Consider the following 19,049-nt stretch of genomic DNA (forward strand, 5'->3'; position numbering starts at 1 on the left):
AGAGGTCATATCTCATTGAGGTGAATTTTTCTTATGAGAGAGCTTGAACATTTTTTCAAGTTTGAGAGCCATTTATATTTCTCTGTGAAATGCTTTTTAAAAAATACCTTCAGCTCTTTTTTCAAAATTGGGTTGGTACATACTTTTTTCTTTCAATTTCTAGAAATCTTTTCTTTATCTCAGCTTTCTTTCAACCCTGCTTGTCAGTTCTTAAATTTGTTTTGTTTAGTTGAGATCTACAGTTTTTTATTACTATATATTGTAGTTGATTTTCAGGGGGTGATAGGGTTATTTGAGACAGGATCTCGCTTTGTGTTTTGGGCTATTCTTGAACTCACCAGGTAGCCAGCCTAGCCTCAAACTCAAGGAGATTCTCCTGCCCTCAGCCTTCCAAGTGCTGGGATTATATACATATGCCAACATGCCCAGCTATGGTTAATTTTTATGTAGTTTTTTTCTATTGTGGCTTCTGAATTTTGAGTGAGAAGAAACACTGGTTTCATTTGTATACTTAAACATTAGCTACAATAAAGTATAACTTAAGATTTTCCTTCTACTTTCTGTCCCTGGAATAAACTGACCATAAATTAAGAGAAAAGACAAAAAAATTGTATGTGCAGATTCACAGGCACTTGAAAATAAAAGACAGAAAGGAAAGAGCCAAATAAGACAGGCTCAGAGAAAGTCTTCTTTTTACTTCACTAATGTGAATTGATGCAGATTTCCTTTATAGAAGAATAGCTTTTGAAAGCTACAGTTTCTTTTAACAACCAACTCAAATTATGCCAAAGAAATCATCTACAAAAGTATTGCTTTTAAATTCCCTTTAAAGAAAAACAAACCTACAATTTCTCAGATAAAAAACCTAAGTGTCTTTTTTAACTTGCTTCTCATATCTAGAATGCAGATGCATTCTCTTTCTCTAATACAAGTGCCAGATTACACACATGTACTCTCCCAACCTAGTCCAACGCACCAGTCCCTGGGCCTTTGCAGAAGCTTCCTAACTGGTTCCCACTTCTGTTGCCGCCACCACCACCTACTCTTGGAAAAAGGAAGCGCACATTTTAAAATGTGAATTAGAACTTATTACCCCACCTTCCTGTCCTGTCACACTAAAGCCATGGTTCTTTCTTTGTTCCTGGTAGAGGACAGTTCCTGAAGTTCTCTGGGCCTTGACTGTATCCCCCAACAGAGCTGTGTGGCTTTCCCACCCTGATCAAATGTCATCCCTCATAAAGCCATGGTTGGATATGTGTGAGTAAGGGAAGCAGAGTTCTCTGGGAGCTCTAGTTACTGGTTGGTTTGTGGGTATTTCCACCATATGCTCTTCAGGGACAAGGTGTTACACTGAGGCCCAGGAAGCAAACTGTATCTGGAATCTCCAAGTTCTAGTACCCAGGCTGCTAAACTCACTCACAAGCCCTCTTTGGATCTGTGCAGTCCTGCCTCAGCCAGACTCCTAGGAAGCAAGGGAGGGGGTCTGAGCAGGGCCACACTTTAATGGCACTGCTAGGAGAAAAAAGGGCAAACATCCCATCTCCGCCCCAGGACAGTAATGACACTGGGGACAGGGAGAAAAGGAGACTCAAACTTTGTTGTGGAGAAGCACTGCTTCTGAGTTTATGACTACTTCTGAGTGAATGCTTTTTTAAATTTTATATATCATTTGTGTTGATAGTTAAGATTTCCATTTAAAAATATACAAATGAAATATATGTGATGAAATACATCTTTTGCTCTTAGGAATTGTACCTAATATCCCATGTGCACACTGTTCTTTCTTCTAGAATGTTTGAAGCCCATATGCAGAGCTACAGGGGCAATGACCCACTTGGCGAATGGGAAAGGTTAGCATTTAGTTGTTTTGTTTTGTTTTGTTCTGTTCTGTTTTGTTTTGTGTTGTTCTTTATACCAACTGTATGCTACCCTATGAAAAATTAACATTGTCAATATTTTTCTAGTTATATGCAATGGGTAGAAGAGAATTTTCCTGACAATAAAGAATACTTGGTAATGTTATTAGAACATTTAATGAAGGAATTTTTAGATAAGAAGAGATACCACAGTGACCCAAGATTCATCAATTATTGTCTAAAATTTGTGAGTATATTTTCAAATGGATAATCCAGTCTCTGACAATATTGTACTTTTTCTTTTATTCCCTAAATTTTAAGATCATTTTAAATTGCCTTTTATTTTAATTCTTTATTTCTAGTCATAAATTTTTTAAAGTAGTATGGCCAGAAATGTGTGTTTTTGGAGACTTGTCCTCTGTATTATGGAGCTGGTAGTTTAAGAATCCTCATCTTTAGTTCAAGTGTGTAAATGTTCCAACACTAAGTAGAAATGTAAAATTAAGAAGTTTATTGTCTAGGATGTGTGCTTGGGGGATGGAGCATAAACAGATATTCTCAGGTGCTAAGATGATTTGGGGGTATAAAATAAATTCATGGAGAGTACAGCAATAAAAATTTTAATTCTCAAAAACTGAATTTAGTACTATAAGGAGAAGGCAGCCTCAGGTTTTAAATACTGGAATCTTTAATCCAGAATAAAAGTGTGAAGGTTTGAGTAATAAAATCATGTACAGAGTAGGTAGGGTAAATATGAATTTGTTCATGAAAACACAAATTACTGCAATTAGAGGCACCCTCTAGAACTTGACTCAGATTAGATAAAGACAAAATAATGCTTTATGTAATAGATCCCGCTATCTTGGGAAATAGTATACTTAATTCCAGAGTAATTGAATGTCAAGGAAAGGAATGGACCTAACCTGTAGGTTTGTCATCCACCTTTGGGCCGCCATGAATACTTGTAGAGGCTGGCTATATCTGGGCCAGACCTACATTAGCAGTTCCATTTTCTTATGTCTTTTTATTTTTCTTAGTATATTTATTTTTAATTGGCATAATAATTGTACATATTTATGGGGTACCATGTGATATTTGCATACATATGTACAACATGCAAGAATCAGACCAGGACAGTTAGCATATCTATCACCTTAGACATATATTCTTATGTTGAAAACATTCAGAATCCTCTCTGATACCTATTTTAAATGTAAAATGTCACTTAGTTACTCTGCTTTTCAATAGAAAGTAGCTATTGTTCCTCCCGTCCAGTTGTACCCCTGTACCTATTAACCAGCCTCTCTCTACCTTTATCTCATTGTTCTTCCATGGTTTTGCTCTGGGTTTCTATAGGCTGAGTATAACAGTGACCTTCATCAGTTTTTTGAGTTTCTGTACAACCAAGGAATCGGAACCCAATCATCTTCTCTATACATATCCTGGGCTGGGCATCTGGAAGCCCAAGGACAATTGCAGCATGCTAGTGCCATTTTTCGGAGAGGACTTCAAAACAAGGCTGAACCTAGAGAGCTATTACAACAGCAGTACAGGTAGTTCCAAAATAAAGCTCTTTATGGTGTTTCCTACTTTGAAATGAAAAATTTGCTCTTAAAAATTGTATTGTTATCTATTTTCATAAGGAAATCCTTATTGTGGAAAATATGGTCAATACAAAATAGTGTAAAGAAACTGCTTAGAAATATTACTCTTAGCATGTTAGTACATTTCTTTTCAATAGCTTTTCCTGTGCCCATGTGTGTCTTTGTGCTTATTTATTTTAGCAGTAAATCATACTGCATGTGTGGTTATATATACTGAGCTTTATACTGCTCTTAAGAAATTATGAACTTTTAAATTATTTCTAAAGAGCTTGTGAAGTCTGTCAGAGTTGTGTCATAATTTAACCATTCTCCAATTAGACATTTAAATTGTTTATAATATTTTGTTTTTTATAAAGAAAAACATTATCTTAACCTGTTTTCTGTTATTCTAACTGAACATGACAGACTCGGTTATATATGCTGAGAGGTCCAAGGTTAAGGGGTCACATCTGGTGGGGGCCTTCCTCCTGGTAGGGACTCTCCAGAGTCTCCAAGCAGCACAGGGCATCACATGGTAAGAGACAGAGCCAACAAGCATTTGTAACAGGCGCACTGGAGATAACCCATTAACCCATGAATAGACTAACCCGTTCAGAGAGGCAGAGCCCTCATGCCTAACCACCTCTTACAGGACCCACCTTGTAATACCTCACAGGGGATTAAATTTCAACACGAGTTTTGCTGGAGTCATTCAAACCATAGCAAACAATGAATGTCATGACAAATACCCTTTTTTTTCACCATCTTTAATTTTTTTCTGTGATTAAATATACCTCATTTAGGAAATTTTTAAAATACAGAAAACTAAATAAGCACAAGCAACCTTTCTGCATTTTCATAGGCTTTGCTTTGTTATTAATTGTTACAGGGTTATAAAGCATGTTTTATATCATGCTATATAAGTAGCTTTGTATTAAGATCTTTTCTCTTTTTTCATAAAAGTATTTTTAATATATTTTCTATTTTTATCTAGTTCCTTCTGATAGACTCTCAAAATTATAACAGTTGCACCAGAGGGTATACAAAGAGTTTTAAACCTTGTGGTGCATATAACCAAACCACCTATTCAAAGCCTGTCCCTGCTTTTCACTGTCCTCTCAGCAGAATCACACCTAATAAAATTAACAATAGTTCTTTAATATTATCTGATTTTCAGTCTTTCCCCATCTGTAAAATGATTTCATTACTATTGGTTTGTTAGAATTAAGAGCCAAACAAGGGTTAGCATTTGGCTGTACATGCCTTTATAAGATGCACTCTTACTTGCATTACTCAAAAATGTTAGGCTGGAAAATTGCACGTTGTTTGATGAGTAGAGTTGATGTGTAAAAGTAGCGTGAAGTGACATTTAGAAGTTCTCACAGAGCATGAATGATAATATTTTGAGGCAGTGGTGTTAATTTTGTACTTTTAAGCTTTTCTTCCAACCATTATCTTCGTTTTGTTCCAAATGTATAAAATAGCTAAGGTATGAATGAATTAAACCACCTCTGTTATAATATTTGCAGATGATACATAGAGAAAGAAACATTTATGTGAATTTGAAAAAATACTGATATAACTAGGCAAAGGGAGAAATAAGTATATTGGATAAAAGAATATTGCCAAAAGTTATATTTTAATTTTGAAACAACTCTAAAATTCAATTTTCCCTTCCCTCTTAGCCACAGGCCTTAAACTGCCTATTGAATTAGGTTTCCACCTTAATACAGGTATATGTTAAACTATAAATTTATAATCTATACTGATGCCTTTTCTAATATCACTAGGTTATTTCAGACACGGCTCCCTGAAACCCATTTGCCAGCTCAAGGTAAAATAATATTTTCTAAAATTTCTCAATTGTTGATCATTTAGTCTCTAATTCTTTTCTCTTAGAAATCAAGTCCATCTATTATACACATATACGAACTTCCCTCAATAATGTAATCCTTATATACTGCAAACATGTACTGATTTTTTAAAAGGAGTCATATCCGTCTAGTATTTACAGATTATACTGTCTCTCAGGTAATAGGAAGGCACTCAGATCATAATAACGCTCCCTAAATAACCCTGCATAGCAAGAACTCTGTCCTAGCTCTTTAAAAGAGAAACTCGACAAGGAAATCTTGATGATTTCACCATATTTTGGGAATTTAAAAAAAATCAGACTCCATGTGCTATGAATTGAATGAGATGTCTTTAATGCAGCTTTTAGGAAATACTGTCCTTTTGTTTTTCTCATAGAAATAAAGATCATATTTTGGCAATAAGCATTGGCTACCCTAGCCTGCTTAAAGTAACTAGTTAGGTTTTATATTTCTTTTAGGTATGTCCTTGAACATTTTGAATTGGTCAGAAAATGGTCTCTAACACTTGTCTTTAAAAAGTTTTTAGTCCATTTTGTGAGATTTGTAAATAAGTTGATTTATTTACTGAAAGATCAAGAGAATACATTGATATGATAATTTTATTTAGTATGATTTTCCCTTACTTTTTATATCTTTTTTTCTCTCATAGCTAGAACCTCAGAACCTTTGCATAACTCTCAAATTTTAAACCAAAGGGTAACATCAAAATCAAGTCCAGGAAAGAACTCAGCTAAGAATCAGGTAACAATGTTTGTTAGAATGGTGCTGAGCAACCATTCCGGCTGCCTTCTGTATCTGCTACATTATGTTTGTTTGACCTTGTGACTGACCGGTCAGCAACCTGTTCCCAGGACAGCTTTCTGGGCCTGTTGTTATCTTTTTGTACTCAACTTAAACATAATTGTTGTTGGGCCTAGGACCCCTACCACACAACTCCTATCTTCATTTCCTCCTCAACAACTCCTGTGCGACTGATGCCCTTGCCTCCCTGTTCTGCTGGGCTCCTTCCTATGCAAGGGCAACAGAAACACCAAAAGGACACCCAGGATTTGGAGGCAGATTTACTTAATGTCAGACAGGCACTGAAAAGGAATCAGTTGTTCCTCAATGTCAGGCCTCGAAGACCCAGGGAGGGAGGTTTTTATGGGGCTGCAGGGAGGGGGAGTACAGAGGTAGAATACTTGGCTGTTTTTGATTGGTTCTTACAATATGCATCATAGTGACCAGCTACACATCACAGTGACCAGCTGTTTCGAGAGACAGAAGCAACTGGAACTGTAACAGGAACGGTCACCTGGGCAACTGAAGTATACTGGCAGGGGGCACATTTTCTGCTATACCTAGACCCAGACTTAGAATTTTCCGCGGATCTAAGCCCTGCCTAAAAGCCCCCATGCCTCAACCAGGGCTCTGATACTCCCAGGCAACTGTGTTTCCTATATCCCAGATCACCCCTTGATTGTCTTTAATGTCTTTCACTTCATTCTTTTTATATGCCAGATTATAATAACTTTAAGCTTCCTTTTACTGTCCTCAAATTTGGGACCTATATATCTCTAACTTCACTTCCATAAACTGGAAAAGGTACTGTACTATTTTGGCAAAGGAGCAGAAATCATCCGATGACATTTTAATTTTCTATCACCCATCAGTAAATATAACTGCGTCATTCCCTGCGATTACAGTGAGAAAGCATAGCCTTCCACTTATGCCTGTCTTTCATCCTCACAGATTTTTTTTTCCCCCGTTAAGAGCTTTTCTTCCTGGCAGTTTATGGACATAGAAAAATGCTCAAGTCTCTTCTCCCCTCCACCTCATGTTTTCCAGCTTCTTTGTCCTCCACAGCTCACCAAGGACCTCCTTAAATTTTAATTTAATAGAGATGTTTCTGTTTCACTAATATAACCCTTATCCAAAAGTAGAATGTTGTCCTGGGCATTAAACCTATGCTAGGCAAGTGTATTACCACTAAGCTAAATCCCCACTCCTTTTTATTTTTTTAGACAGAACCTTGCCAAATTGCCTAGGCTGGTCTTGAACTTGCAATCCTTCAGCCTTACCTTCCCAAGTGCACACCTGGAATGACAGGTGCACACTGGGGATAACAGGTGTGCACCACCATGCCTGGCACATTTCTAACTTTGGTAGATAGTACAGACTTTTTCGATTTTCATTGTACACATGCTTGCCAACCTCGTTTCTTATTGCTGCACCCCCTGACTAAGCTTTTAGTCAGAAGAAATGGGTCTCATTGATGGTCTTATTCCCCAAACCTAGCTCATTGTATGACATGTGTGAAGTGTTCCCTAAATACTTGTTTAGTGAATGAATGCTATGGTAGTGTTGGAAACTCCCAAGGTTACAGTAATGCTGAAAGAAAATTTTAATTTTTTTAAGTGGCTTTCTTATTGGGCTTAAGAAAGTTTAATAGGCCCCTTTTTCTTGAACATTTTCATATTGATTTATGAAGTAATTTGGATGATTACTTTTCAGTAACTGAATGCTCATGTTTATTTTGTCTTTTAGGTTTCAGAACTTTCCAGAATGACACCTTCAGCTTCTGATAAAGAGTCAAATAAGCAAGTACAATCAGTGCATTGCTCTATTATTTGTATTCCTTCCAGAGTTCCTTTAGTACATTGTTGTAAATGATATATTTTTCCCCTATAGGGAACAAAGGGTGATCATGATTTCTAAATCAGAATACTCTACACACTCATCTTCGGCAGCAAAAGCTGATGTTCAACAAGTTGCTATGTACTGCAAGGAGAAGCTTATTTGTGGTGACTCAGAACTTTCCTTTGAAGAACTGAGAGCCCAGAAATACAACCAGCGGAGAAAACATGAACAATGGGGTGCTTGCAATATTATATTTTCAGTTATATTTATATCACTTAACATAGGGGCTGGGGATTTAGCTCAGCAGCAAAGCACCTGCCTGGCAAGTGCAAGGTCGTGAGTTCGATTCCTGGTACCAGAAGAAAAACAAAATTTATCACTTAACATAATAAATAACATTTTTGATTGACTAATTGACTCTGCTGACTCCGCAAAAAACATCTCCAGCTCATCCTATCACAAAGCTAGAATCCTTTGTTACATACTACCATATTAGCCATGTTTTTCTAAGAGCTAAATCCATTTTCTGATAGTAGAGCTCATGTTGGAAACAACATTAAAATAGATACCCATACCATTGTCACCATATCATTAGTGAAATAAGACATTTTAAAGCTTTTAAATATTATCTGTGTGGATTTGAACTTCTATATATAATAATTATAAAGCTGTATGTCTCTTACTTGTACAGTGAAGGGATTAGGTTAGGAACTAAAATCTCAGAAATTTTCCAAACTCTGTACCTACTATAAACAAAATATGATCAGGAATCCTCTGATCAAAGTGCCATGTCATTTATGGCTATATAGTGGACTGAGTTTTGTTCCTCCCAGAGAAAATGTGTGCCTTAGCATCACTGTTTGCACTTGGCCTTTACTGTAACAATGTGCACCTTAGGGACAGGAAAATGCACCTCTGTTACACTCGGGGCTTTTATATCATCCATGTTAATTGAACTGTATCTATCTATGAGCCTTTTTTTTGTTCATTACTTTTTATATTTGGTCAACAACAGAAAGAAAAGTCAATTAACACTCATGGGGGACCCATTTGGGTATTTGGATTTTGGTTTTTGAGACACAGGGTCTCACGGTGTATTCCAGGCTGGCCTTGAACTCATGGCATTCCTCCTGCCTCAGCCTCCCAATTGCTGAGATTACCAGCATGCCTGGCTGAAAGAAGATATATTTATATCACTTTGGGTAGCGCATGCGTAATGTTATCTCTCACATGCTATGACCTGAAGTTGCAGCCAATCCCTATTTGTCTGGAGTGTAGCCAGGGGAGCAGTTAGTGGAAGTAGGACTGGCCCTTTAGTGCACTTTTCTTTTACTTCTTAGAAAGTACCTAGAGAATTGCGTCTCTTAAAACCTGAAATGTAAAATCATTTTAAAATGACTTACAGAATCACAGTTTTATAAAAAGTTTAGTATTATACTGTGCTATTTCTAAATATTACTGTTGATCACCATATAAGTTTTTGTAACTTATTTGCCTGAATTTAATAATAACTATGCTGAGAGAAAGTAAAGATTATAATTAAAAGGTAATACAAGTTTCAGTACTGAAATATAGTAAACAGTGAAAGTACCTTTTATTCCCTTTGCATGTTTTCCTCTGATGACCAGAATTTAAGGCTCACACACAAACCATTTTTTTAATCTTTCCTAAAGGAAATGAAGACAGACATTTTATGAAAAGGAAAGAAGCAAATGCTTTTGAAGAGCAACTGTTAAAACAGAAAATGGATGAACTCCACAGGAGACTGCATCGAGCGGCGGAGCTGTCCCACGAGGACCTGCCCGGCCCCCGGGGAAGCTCTGGGGTACGTGCGTGCTCCTCCCTGGCACAGGCTGTGCCTGGCGTGACGACTGTTGCACTCTTGCCTTGTTTTTAGAGGTGATTCTCACTGAGCTAATAATTTGCCAAATTTTTAAAATAATTTGACATGGAAAGATTTTCAAAATACAGAATGAGCAAAAGAATTTAGAGGCCAGAATGACTAGTATTTTCATAGACATGCATGCATACGTGTCTATATATTCACCTACTAGCATATGAAGTTCTTGTTTCCAGCTTTTGGACAATGAATACATAACATAGTGGGAATTTGAATACAGTTATTTATTTAAGAGATTTTAACAAAAAGTACTGACAGGGATATAGTTTGGCTGATAAAGTAGTAGTCATAAAAATGGTGCAGTGGTCCTAGATCTCACGGTACAGCTTAAATATTTTCAGCCCCCTAATGTAGCTTTTTTTTTTAAACAGGCTTGTTTGATACCTTCGTTGCTAAGACAAATAGAGACAAACTGTTTAAAGTGACTCTGATAAATTATCTGTTTTTCTATAGGGTTGTTTTGTTTTTTCCTTATTTGGACTTCTTTTCTTATATAATTTATGTCTTTCCTATATAATTGTCTCATTGTTTTCTTTTTCTTGGTACTTATCATCTACCCCACATTGTGAGAAAAACTAAAGATATCCTTTCATTATATTCAAATGTATCATCTCTCGCATGTCTAGTAGCATCTTTATTCTGCACTCATGCGGTTGGTAATTTGGCTAGGAATTATGTTCTATGAAGGAAACCATCTCCCCTCATAATTTTTGAAGGCACTGCTTCATTGTTTTTTGGCTGTGCTGTTTGGGTTGAGAGGTCCAGAATCATTCTGATTCTGGATTTTATTAATGTGACCACCACTGTTCTCTGGAAGTCTGTAGGATCATCTTTCATGTTGTGACAAAGTAATGATGTGTTTAGTGTTTAGCTTTCCCTGCACTATACTCATTACTTGGTTGGTACAGTTCAGCAGCTCTCGGGAATTTTCCTAGTTGTGTTTTTGTTGTTTTGATAATTTTTCTCTGTGCATGTTCTCTGTTAGACTATCTTGACTGATCATCTAACTTTCTTAAGCTTCTTTACCTTTTTTCTATCCATCCTTACCTCCCCACCCCCCATTTTCTGAGAGGTAGACTCAACTTCTTATGGATCCTTTTATTTTGTTTCTAACATCATCTTCAGATCAAGTTACTTTTAATTATGAATGCTCACTTTCACAGCTTCCTATTCTTATTTTGTGAATGTAACATCTTGCATCTTAATTTGAGGATATTAATATTTTTTTCTTTCTGGTCAGAACTCTTGATCTCTCATGCGTATGTGTTTATTTGTTTGGATTGTTGTCCTTTGTATCAAAGCTTATGTGTTTGTTTGTTTGGATTGTTGTCCTTTGTATCAAAGCTTGCCATGAGGTATCTAATGATCAGGACAGTTTTCTCATGCAAAAGCAAGTCTGAGAAGGCTGAGTAGAAACTGCAGGTGGGCATTACAGGGGGATGTCTCTTTTCTTGGGCAGAAAGGTACCTGAGAGTATTATCTTTGGGTTAGAGAGCTAACCTGAGCTCTCTAGCACTTAGGGAGCTAAAGAAAGGGACTAGGCTGTTCAGTAAATAAACTGACTCAGTCCTTTTGTTTCTCATTTTGTATCTATTGCCTCACCCTTAGCCCTAGTCCAGAATTCTCTGGATTATTTCTCTAAAAAATAGAAACCTCTAATCTCTTGACAGATGGGGTACAAGGATCCCCCTCCATGTGTACCTGTAAGAATGGATCTCAGAATCTAGTTTTTCAACAGACCTGCTTTTACCACATCCTTATTTTCAGCCCATCCTCATTTTTATTCTAAGGTACATCTAGTACTGATTCCTGAACTTCTTTTAAGACCAAAGACACACAACCTCCTCTAATAGCTGTTTCTGGTATTAGAATTCTGCTACTGCCATTTTGTGAGGTTTAGGGGGGGAGAGATGATAAATCAAGTGTTTAAACCACTGTCTTTACCAGGGGCCTCCTTCATGGAACTTTTATGTGTATGGCTGGCATAAGGATATATTTTCCAAGTAGATTGCCACTTGTCCTGTAATCATTTATTAGACTGTCCTGTCTTTCCTTGTTGATTTAAAATATCCCATGCTGGAAATTTATATATACAAAATCCATTTCTAAAATATTTGTGCCTTTGCTTTGCTCACTAGAGCTCTTCTTGATCATTCCATATTGTGTAGTCACTAAAGCTATCTTGTATGTTTTGATATATTATAGAGAAAATCTCTGGTTGTATTTTTAAATATTTCTTCACAATTTAATATAAATTGGGCATCCCTAATCCAAAAATCTGAAATTATCTAAAATCTTTTCCCATGGGTAAGTCTTCAAATATTCCAAAATGTGAAAAATCCTGAAATTAAATGCATTTCTAATCCCAATCACTTCAGATAAGTAATAGTCAACTGCACTGTGATTTTTTAAAATCTTTACTAATTTAGTACATGAGTAAATGGTATAGGTCATTTTTTATTCATACATATTAACTGTACACATTAATGGGCTCTACCAGGACATTTCCATATATGCATATGCTGTGCCTTCATCAGGTCAATACTTCCTTCTGCCTTCTCTTACCCTTCACCTTCCCCCAGTCCCATTCCCTTGTAGTCCCTCTTTTTGTCCACTTGTCTATGAAATGACATTCCTAGCCTAGGTATTTAATGTTTTTCTTAAAATTTTCTAAGAATACTTTTATATGAGGGGCTGGGGATTTAGCTCAGCGGCAAAAGCGCCTGCCTGGCAAGTGCAAGGTCATGAGTTCCGTTCCCGGTACCGGAGAAAAACAAAAAAAAAAAAACAAAAAAAAAAGAATACTTTTATATGGCGAGGAATTAATTCTTGGGTCTTTTAAGTTTATAACATTAGAGTGTTCACTTATAGAAAAATATTTTAAGTTGAAATAGTTACGTTTCAGATTTTAAACCATGCTTTTGTGGTGGTTTAGTTTATATATATATATACATATATGATAGTCATTAAAGAGAAAATGGTAACCAGGGATATTTTAATACACCACCATTGTGAGCATTTGATAACCTTGATTTTTTTACCTTTTCTGAAAATTAAGTGGAGAAAATAAAGTACTCCTTAAACACTAACACAGTTGTAGGGGCTGGTGGTTTTTCAGTGGTTAAAGTATGAGCTGCTAGTCTGATGGAGAAGCTACAACATATCTATCGTGTAGGGTGGTCTTTTGTTGCCAACTGTTCATTTTTAAATGAATAGTTTAAAACAAATAGTTTACTGAAGGGGTAAGGGATGCTTCAAAAGGTATAGAATCTAGATGCCATGCTTTGAAAAGCTCTAATGCCTGTTTAGTAATGATCTTGACCTTGTGGTTTTGTTTTTGTTTGTTTGCTTGACACGAAAGGCTAATCTAGCACATACAGGGCCAAGTGTAGGCTCCCAGCAGGAACAGAGAGCTCCACGTCTCCCAGCCATCAATCAGCAGACCTCCAAGAACTTGGGAGAGAAGCACAGAGAAGTGGCTCCTATTGTTCCTCTTATGGCACCTGCTGCTTTGGCGTCCCCAGCCATCAACCAGAGTGTAGTGCCTCTTGTTCCTTTGACAGCCCAGCCAGTGACAGACACCAGGTAAGCCGAAGCTGGTCCTAGAGATAACAGTGTTATGAATGGCATCTGTTGGTCTTTTACATGATCTGCCAAGAGTGATACATAAAAGGTGAATGATTCCAGATTTTTAAAATAAATTTTAAGTGTGAATTAGTATGTTGTTGAAAAACCATTATCACAACACTGCCTCCAAATCTTTCAGACTTACTTATTCCACGTTTCTTTTCAAATACTTGTTTTACTTCATACTTTTCTCTTGAGTTATTTTTGATTCCCTGAAACTGTACTGGTTGTCTGGACCTGGAAGGTAATCAGTTGTAGGCTGAACATGCTTTTTCTTACTCACTCTGAGTACCTGCAGGCATTGTTACTATGCAGACAGTTGCTTGACATGTGTCTCTGTATTCCTTCTGTCCTCCCGTGGGTGCAGTTTGGGATCAGTCTACCTCCACACTGCTGTGAAGGTTTGCTTCCAATTTTGAGGAATTTTTCAGATTTCAGAAATTATAATTAATATCACATCACTTGTTTACTCTTTTTTGCTTTTAACATAAAACTATACTTTTATATAAATATGTAATATATGTGATAATATCTAATCTATATTAAGCGTATAGGCAAAATATAATTTTATTGCATTTAAATTGTGTTATAGAGAAATAGAACAATTAAAGAGCCAAAGTCCTTAGAGTTAAATTTATATTTTTAATTGTAATGTGTCTTGTATAGTAAATAGAGAGAGGAAATGAACATGACAGTGTCCAGTATGTGCCAGATGCTTTGTTTTATCTTCATTCACTTCAACTGTCTTTTAAAAAATAAAATGTTTCATTTACTTATCTATGGACCTAAGCATTTGCATCTGTATTTTAACAAAAGGCATACAATTGCTACTAATTTATTTTCCTATTATTTCTTGAAAGTTAAAAATTTCAATATGCAAAGCATTTTTATTCTTTAGTGTTTCTCAAGAGCTTTTTCTTTCAGATGTATTAGTCTAAATTCCCATGAACTCAAGTTGCAGAGTGGAGCTGAGACAAAGGAAGGTAATATTTCATCATAATAACTCCCATCCTAATGTATTCAACAAAGTTTTGGATTGCTCAGAGCCTGTACTGTGGCTATGGTGTAGGAAGTCTTCAGACCTTACTGAACTTAAGTGTTACCTTCCTCTTGCCAGGGGCAGATTATGGAAACCTCCAACCATTTCAAATGAAAGTCATCTTTGGTACAATAGGTGGGAACAGTGATACAAAGTTTAATTAGCAGCAGTATTATTATACTCCCATTTGGTACTTGAGTGGAGGCATTTATGTAGGACATACATTTTGTACATTGCATAAGGCTCAGTTTAGGCATTACTCCTACCCCGTGACTATGGCATCCTTTCCCCTGGCAGTTTAGGAGCAGGCCTGTTTGAAACCACCAGAGACTCATTCATGTTACCAAGTATTACTGACTGCATGCTGGGAACCAGACTAAGCACTTAAAGATGCAGTCATTAACAAAAAGATGAACATCCTTACCAAAAGAAAGTGCTATTCTTGGCATGGGAGGATTGAAATTTCAGCAAAGGAAGCAAGTAAAGATGTTGAAAAGAAGGTGATATTTGGTAAAGGACCTTAGTCAGGTGTGCCACCTTGGGGAACCCACCTCAGGAAAAGAGGACAGCAAGTACCAAGCCCTAAGGCAGAAATGTGTCAGGTGTGTTCTAAGCCCAGCAAAGGCCAGTGCTGCAGAGTGACCTGGGGAAGGAGGAGGAAGAAGCTGAGACCTGAGCAAACAGGGCCAGGGTGTGCAGGCCTTATCCACTAGCGTCTGGCTCCAGCTGTGATGGAAAGTGGTCTTAAGATTTATAATATTTATCATATGGTCTTAAGATGTACAATATAATATGGGAGAACATTTACGCTGTGACTATGAGCATGTAATACTTAAGATACTGTGGAGCTAAGGATGCTATTGTCAACAAAACTGCTACCTTGGCTCATGCTCAGGCCAAACACATAATCTCTTTGAATCTTCATTTGCTTTTCTGCAAAAGGATAAATCTTGCCTTCCCCTACTTCCTAGTACTCTTACAACAATAAGTCTGAAATATAATAATGGAAATCTTTCATGATAACTAGTACAATAGCAAATAGAATTTAATAAATTACCGTAATTGTGTCCCATTTAACATGTTATGATTTGGCTGTTGATACTGTGTTTTGTTCTCTTCCTGTGCCAGGATGTGAAACACATAAGGTCACTAGCACAAGTTCTTTTCACACTACTCCAAACACATCACTGGGAATGGCTCAGGCAACACCATCCAAAGTGCAGCCATCACCTACCGTGCACACAAAAGAAGCATTAGGTAAAGCACTTTGGTAGGCGTGTGGTGACTGCAACAAATTAATGGACGCTCTTTTTCCGCCTGTTGACAAGTATTCTTTCTGCTCTTTAAGGTTTCATCATGAATATGTTTCAGGCTCCTACACTTCCTGATATTTCTGATGACAAAGATGAATGGCCATCTCTAGATCAAAATGAAGATGCATTTGAAGCCCAGTTTCAAAGTAATTATTCATTATTTAAAAGCTAGTGAGTACATAGCATTGTGGGAGGTTGCCACAGGCATTGTGAAGGATTATATGAGATTGTGCTTGTGCCCTTGATTTGCCCATCATATATGGGCAAGGGGTGCATGAAATAAAAATGTGACAGTTTGACATGGTTACAATGTGTGCAATAGATTTTACGTTTCTTGTTTTTTTATTATTATTATTATTATTACAATTGAGTGTTTTTAAAAATTCCATGATTAGGAATAGTCCAGAGGGCCTGAATATGCAAGGTATGTCTGGAGCCCTTCCTGATAGAGAGGTGGCAAGGTGAAGTGTCGGAGGCCAGCATCTAGTCCACTTGTCTAGAATTAGGGGATTCATGCTGGGAACCGGATATTATGAAAAAGGTAAGCGAGATCCAGTTAGACTTGGGAGCACTAGAAATCTAAAGCTGAAAGATTAATTTTTTTTTCTTAAAGGAAATGAAAAACAAAACCATTGAGAGCTTTTATTAAGTCAGATGACAATTGTACTGTCATAGGAGAATGGTGAACATTATTCTTTATACATGATGAGAACTCGGGCCTAAATGCTAGACCCAGTGACCGTGGTTAAGTCACTTCACCTCGCTACAGAGTGACTTGTCACACTGGTGTTTAAAAACTCATTCTAGTTCTTTTCTATAAACTGTTATTTCTTTACCTTATTTGTAGTTGAAGTTTAGCATAAAAGATAGTGTGTTTTTCTAGGACAATAATGAAATGCTGTTTTTTTTATTCTCTTTCAGAAAATGCAAATTCCTCTGGGGCTTGGGGAATCAATAAGATTATTTCTTTGCCAGATGGTTTTCCTATTTTTGAAGATGGAAACAAAGAAAATTATGGGTAAAGAAACATAGTTAAGATAACATTAAAAGGGACATGTGTTACCACAATGCCCCAGCATACTGCAGAAGCGTCTACAGAATTCAAGGCAGTGGGGCGGAGAAGCGGGAAATGTGGACCAGATGGTCTAAGCTCTCGTCCTAGCTCCGCCACCTGTGAGCTTTTGATCACGTGACCAGGAGGAACTTGTTTCCAAAGTTCTCTCAGTCTGCATTCCTATGCTGGAGTTCCAAGAGAGCAGACCTCCAAAGTAAAGCATAATTGAAAAGAGAAAAGTGTCGTTGATTATAGGTTGTCAGAGAACTGAGGGAGTCTGTGAATTTGAAATTATATTAAGTGTGGATGAATCTACCAATACAGGTATCTATATGTGGTCTTCATATTTGCAGGACTAATAATGTAGAAAAAGAAGTATGTTATGTTGAATAATGCTGCAGAGAGAATATATTTTAAGGTGGAAGGACATTACCTTAGAGAGCCATGTCCCAGGGTAGAGTAGGGTAGCTCTAGGAATTCTGTCACTGTTACTAGTTTAAACCATGGAAAAGGAAGTGTCAGGGTGAAGTATAGATACAGCATAAAAGAAATTCATATTGAGATAGAAAGCAGGCATGGCTAACTTGCAGAGAGGAGTCCCACACCTAGGCTAGACGCTAGGAATAAGAAATAAAATGGTACGTGACATTATAATGCTCCTAATTCTTTTGCTCCTAATGCTAGGAACTCAGCATAACAAATATTTTCTACCCTCACTTAAGTAAATATGTCAACTTATATTTACATAGTTAACTCAATTTGTACTGTTTTGCTAGAACTGTTGTAAAAGTAAAGAATCTCCATAAAACTGTCAACTCATTAAATAGGATTAAGTGGGAAATTTTTCTAACACTTAAGTGATAGCATTTATTTAATATATTTTAATATTTATAATTTTGCAAATCTTTTGTTAGATTACCACAGCCTAAAAATAAGCCCATAGGAGCCAGGACCTTTGGAGAACGCTCTATCAGTGCATTTCCTTCAAAACCAAAAGTAAGCAAATCTCTAGTTCTAATCTGTGAAATGGGTCTTGCCACCCTTTCTTGTTTGTTATACCAAGTGATTATGCCAATCAAATAGTATGATGACACAGAATTGGGCTGGAAAATACAATGTTCTTTGAGGAATGTGTGTCTTTTAGAACATTATTCAACAATAATTTGAATGTCTATTATGTGTCAGACAAACTGGCTATGATTCTTGCCTTTAAAGAGCATTCCTTTTAGCTAGGAGAAACCATCTGAGGGTATATGTTTTTCCTACACATAGGAAGCAAGGCCCATAGTGGAATAATAGTAAGAAACACACCAAAGCTGAGTCAAATTAAAATGGCCAGTCGTTAGCATACCTCAGCCAACAGGCTTCCCCCATTTGCTGGCCCACTACATTCTTCTCCTGTAGTAGCCATTGTGTTCAGCCATGTTTGGCTTCATCCAGGCTCCAGTGTTCCTTGTGGTATGCTTTTTCTCCACCTACTACCTGGTCCTCTGGCTGTGATGAATCAGCGAGAGGAGCTGTTATCACCAGCCTTGCTGAGAACCTGCTGAATCTGGATTCTTAGGAGTAGTGGATTCTTTGGAATAAACTGATGCCCAGCTCTCTAATTCTTCTCATAATCATTTAAGCTTAAAAATTTCCCAAATAATGGACTAGATTTCAGATTGTGCCATCACTTTGAAGGTATATTTTACTGAACTATTCAACTGTAAATGCTCTGACAAAAAATCCACAATGCTCTTTCTGTATATCTGATGCTAAATATAAGGCAGTGTTTTATCCTTCATCCACCCAAAGAAACAACCGGGCAGTTTTTCTTCCAATCTTGGAAGTAATGATAGATGACAGGATTTATGAAGATAATGCAGAATGTGTAAAAATCATCCATGGCATTTTAAGGACAACTGAAGAGGATTATCAAGTACGGTTCTGACTCAGCAGTTTCTGTCTTTGCCCACAGACTTCAAAACTTGACCTATAATATTCATGGAGAAATGCCAGATTCTAGGGGCCAGAGCATTTAAAAAAAAAAAAAAACTACAAATTAAGGAAGTGGTCTGGGGTTTTATATTTTCTAAAAGAAAAACGTTGAGCATAACAAAAGAACACAGGAGCAAACATGAAGAAGCCAATGACTGAAACTGGAACAATTTGAACAAGAAAATAAGTAGAATAAAGGAATAT

The 19,049-nt window shown here is 36.8% G+C and overlaps 1 protein-coding gene across 1 annotated transcript in view; it reads left to right on the forward strand.

Annotated features, from left to right (window-relative positions):
* Bub1 (BUB1 mitotic checkpoint serine/threonine kinase) overlaps nucleotides 1-19,049 on the forward strand; it is a 37,388-nt gene that overhangs the window by 3,199 nt on the left and 15,140 nt on the right. Inside the window, exons 2-15 of the mRNA XM_005400628.2 lie at nucleotides 1,791-1,850; nucleotides 1,965-2,103; nucleotides 3,213-3,409; nucleotides 5,230-5,273; nucleotides 5,963-6,054; nucleotides 7,840-7,892; nucleotides 7,984-8,168; nucleotides 9,606-9,757; nucleotides 13,194-13,417; nucleotides 14,384-14,442; nucleotides 15,627-15,755; nucleotides 15,847-15,957; nucleotides 16,733-16,829; nucleotides 17,780-17,861. Coding sequence (XP_005400685.1) covers nucleotides 1,791-1,850; nucleotides 1,965-2,103; nucleotides 3,213-3,409; nucleotides 5,230-5,273; nucleotides 5,963-6,054; nucleotides 7,840-7,892; nucleotides 7,984-8,168; nucleotides 9,606-9,757; nucleotides 13,194-13,417; nucleotides 14,384-14,442; nucleotides 15,627-15,755; nucleotides 15,847-15,957; nucleotides 16,733-16,829; nucleotides 17,780-17,861 — 1,624 coding nt within the window. The remainder of the gene's footprint in view (nucleotides 1-1,790; nucleotides 1,851-1,964; nucleotides 2,104-3,212; nucleotides 3,410-5,229; nucleotides 5,274-5,962; nucleotides 6,055-7,839; nucleotides 7,893-7,983; nucleotides 8,169-9,605; nucleotides 9,758-13,193; nucleotides 13,418-14,383; nucleotides 14,443-15,626; nucleotides 15,756-15,846; nucleotides 15,958-16,732; nucleotides 16,830-17,779; nucleotides 17,862-19,049) is intronic.

Source organism: Chinchilla lanigera, unplaced genomic scaffold (assembly GCF_000276665.1).
Source record: "Chinchilla lanigera isolate Chin_1 unplaced genomic scaffold, ChiLan1.0 scaffold00069, whole genome shotgun sequence".
In the NCBI taxonomy this organism is placed as follows: domain Eukaryota; kingdom Metazoa; phylum Chordata; class Mammalia; order Rodentia; family Chinchillidae; genus Chinchilla; species Chinchilla lanigera.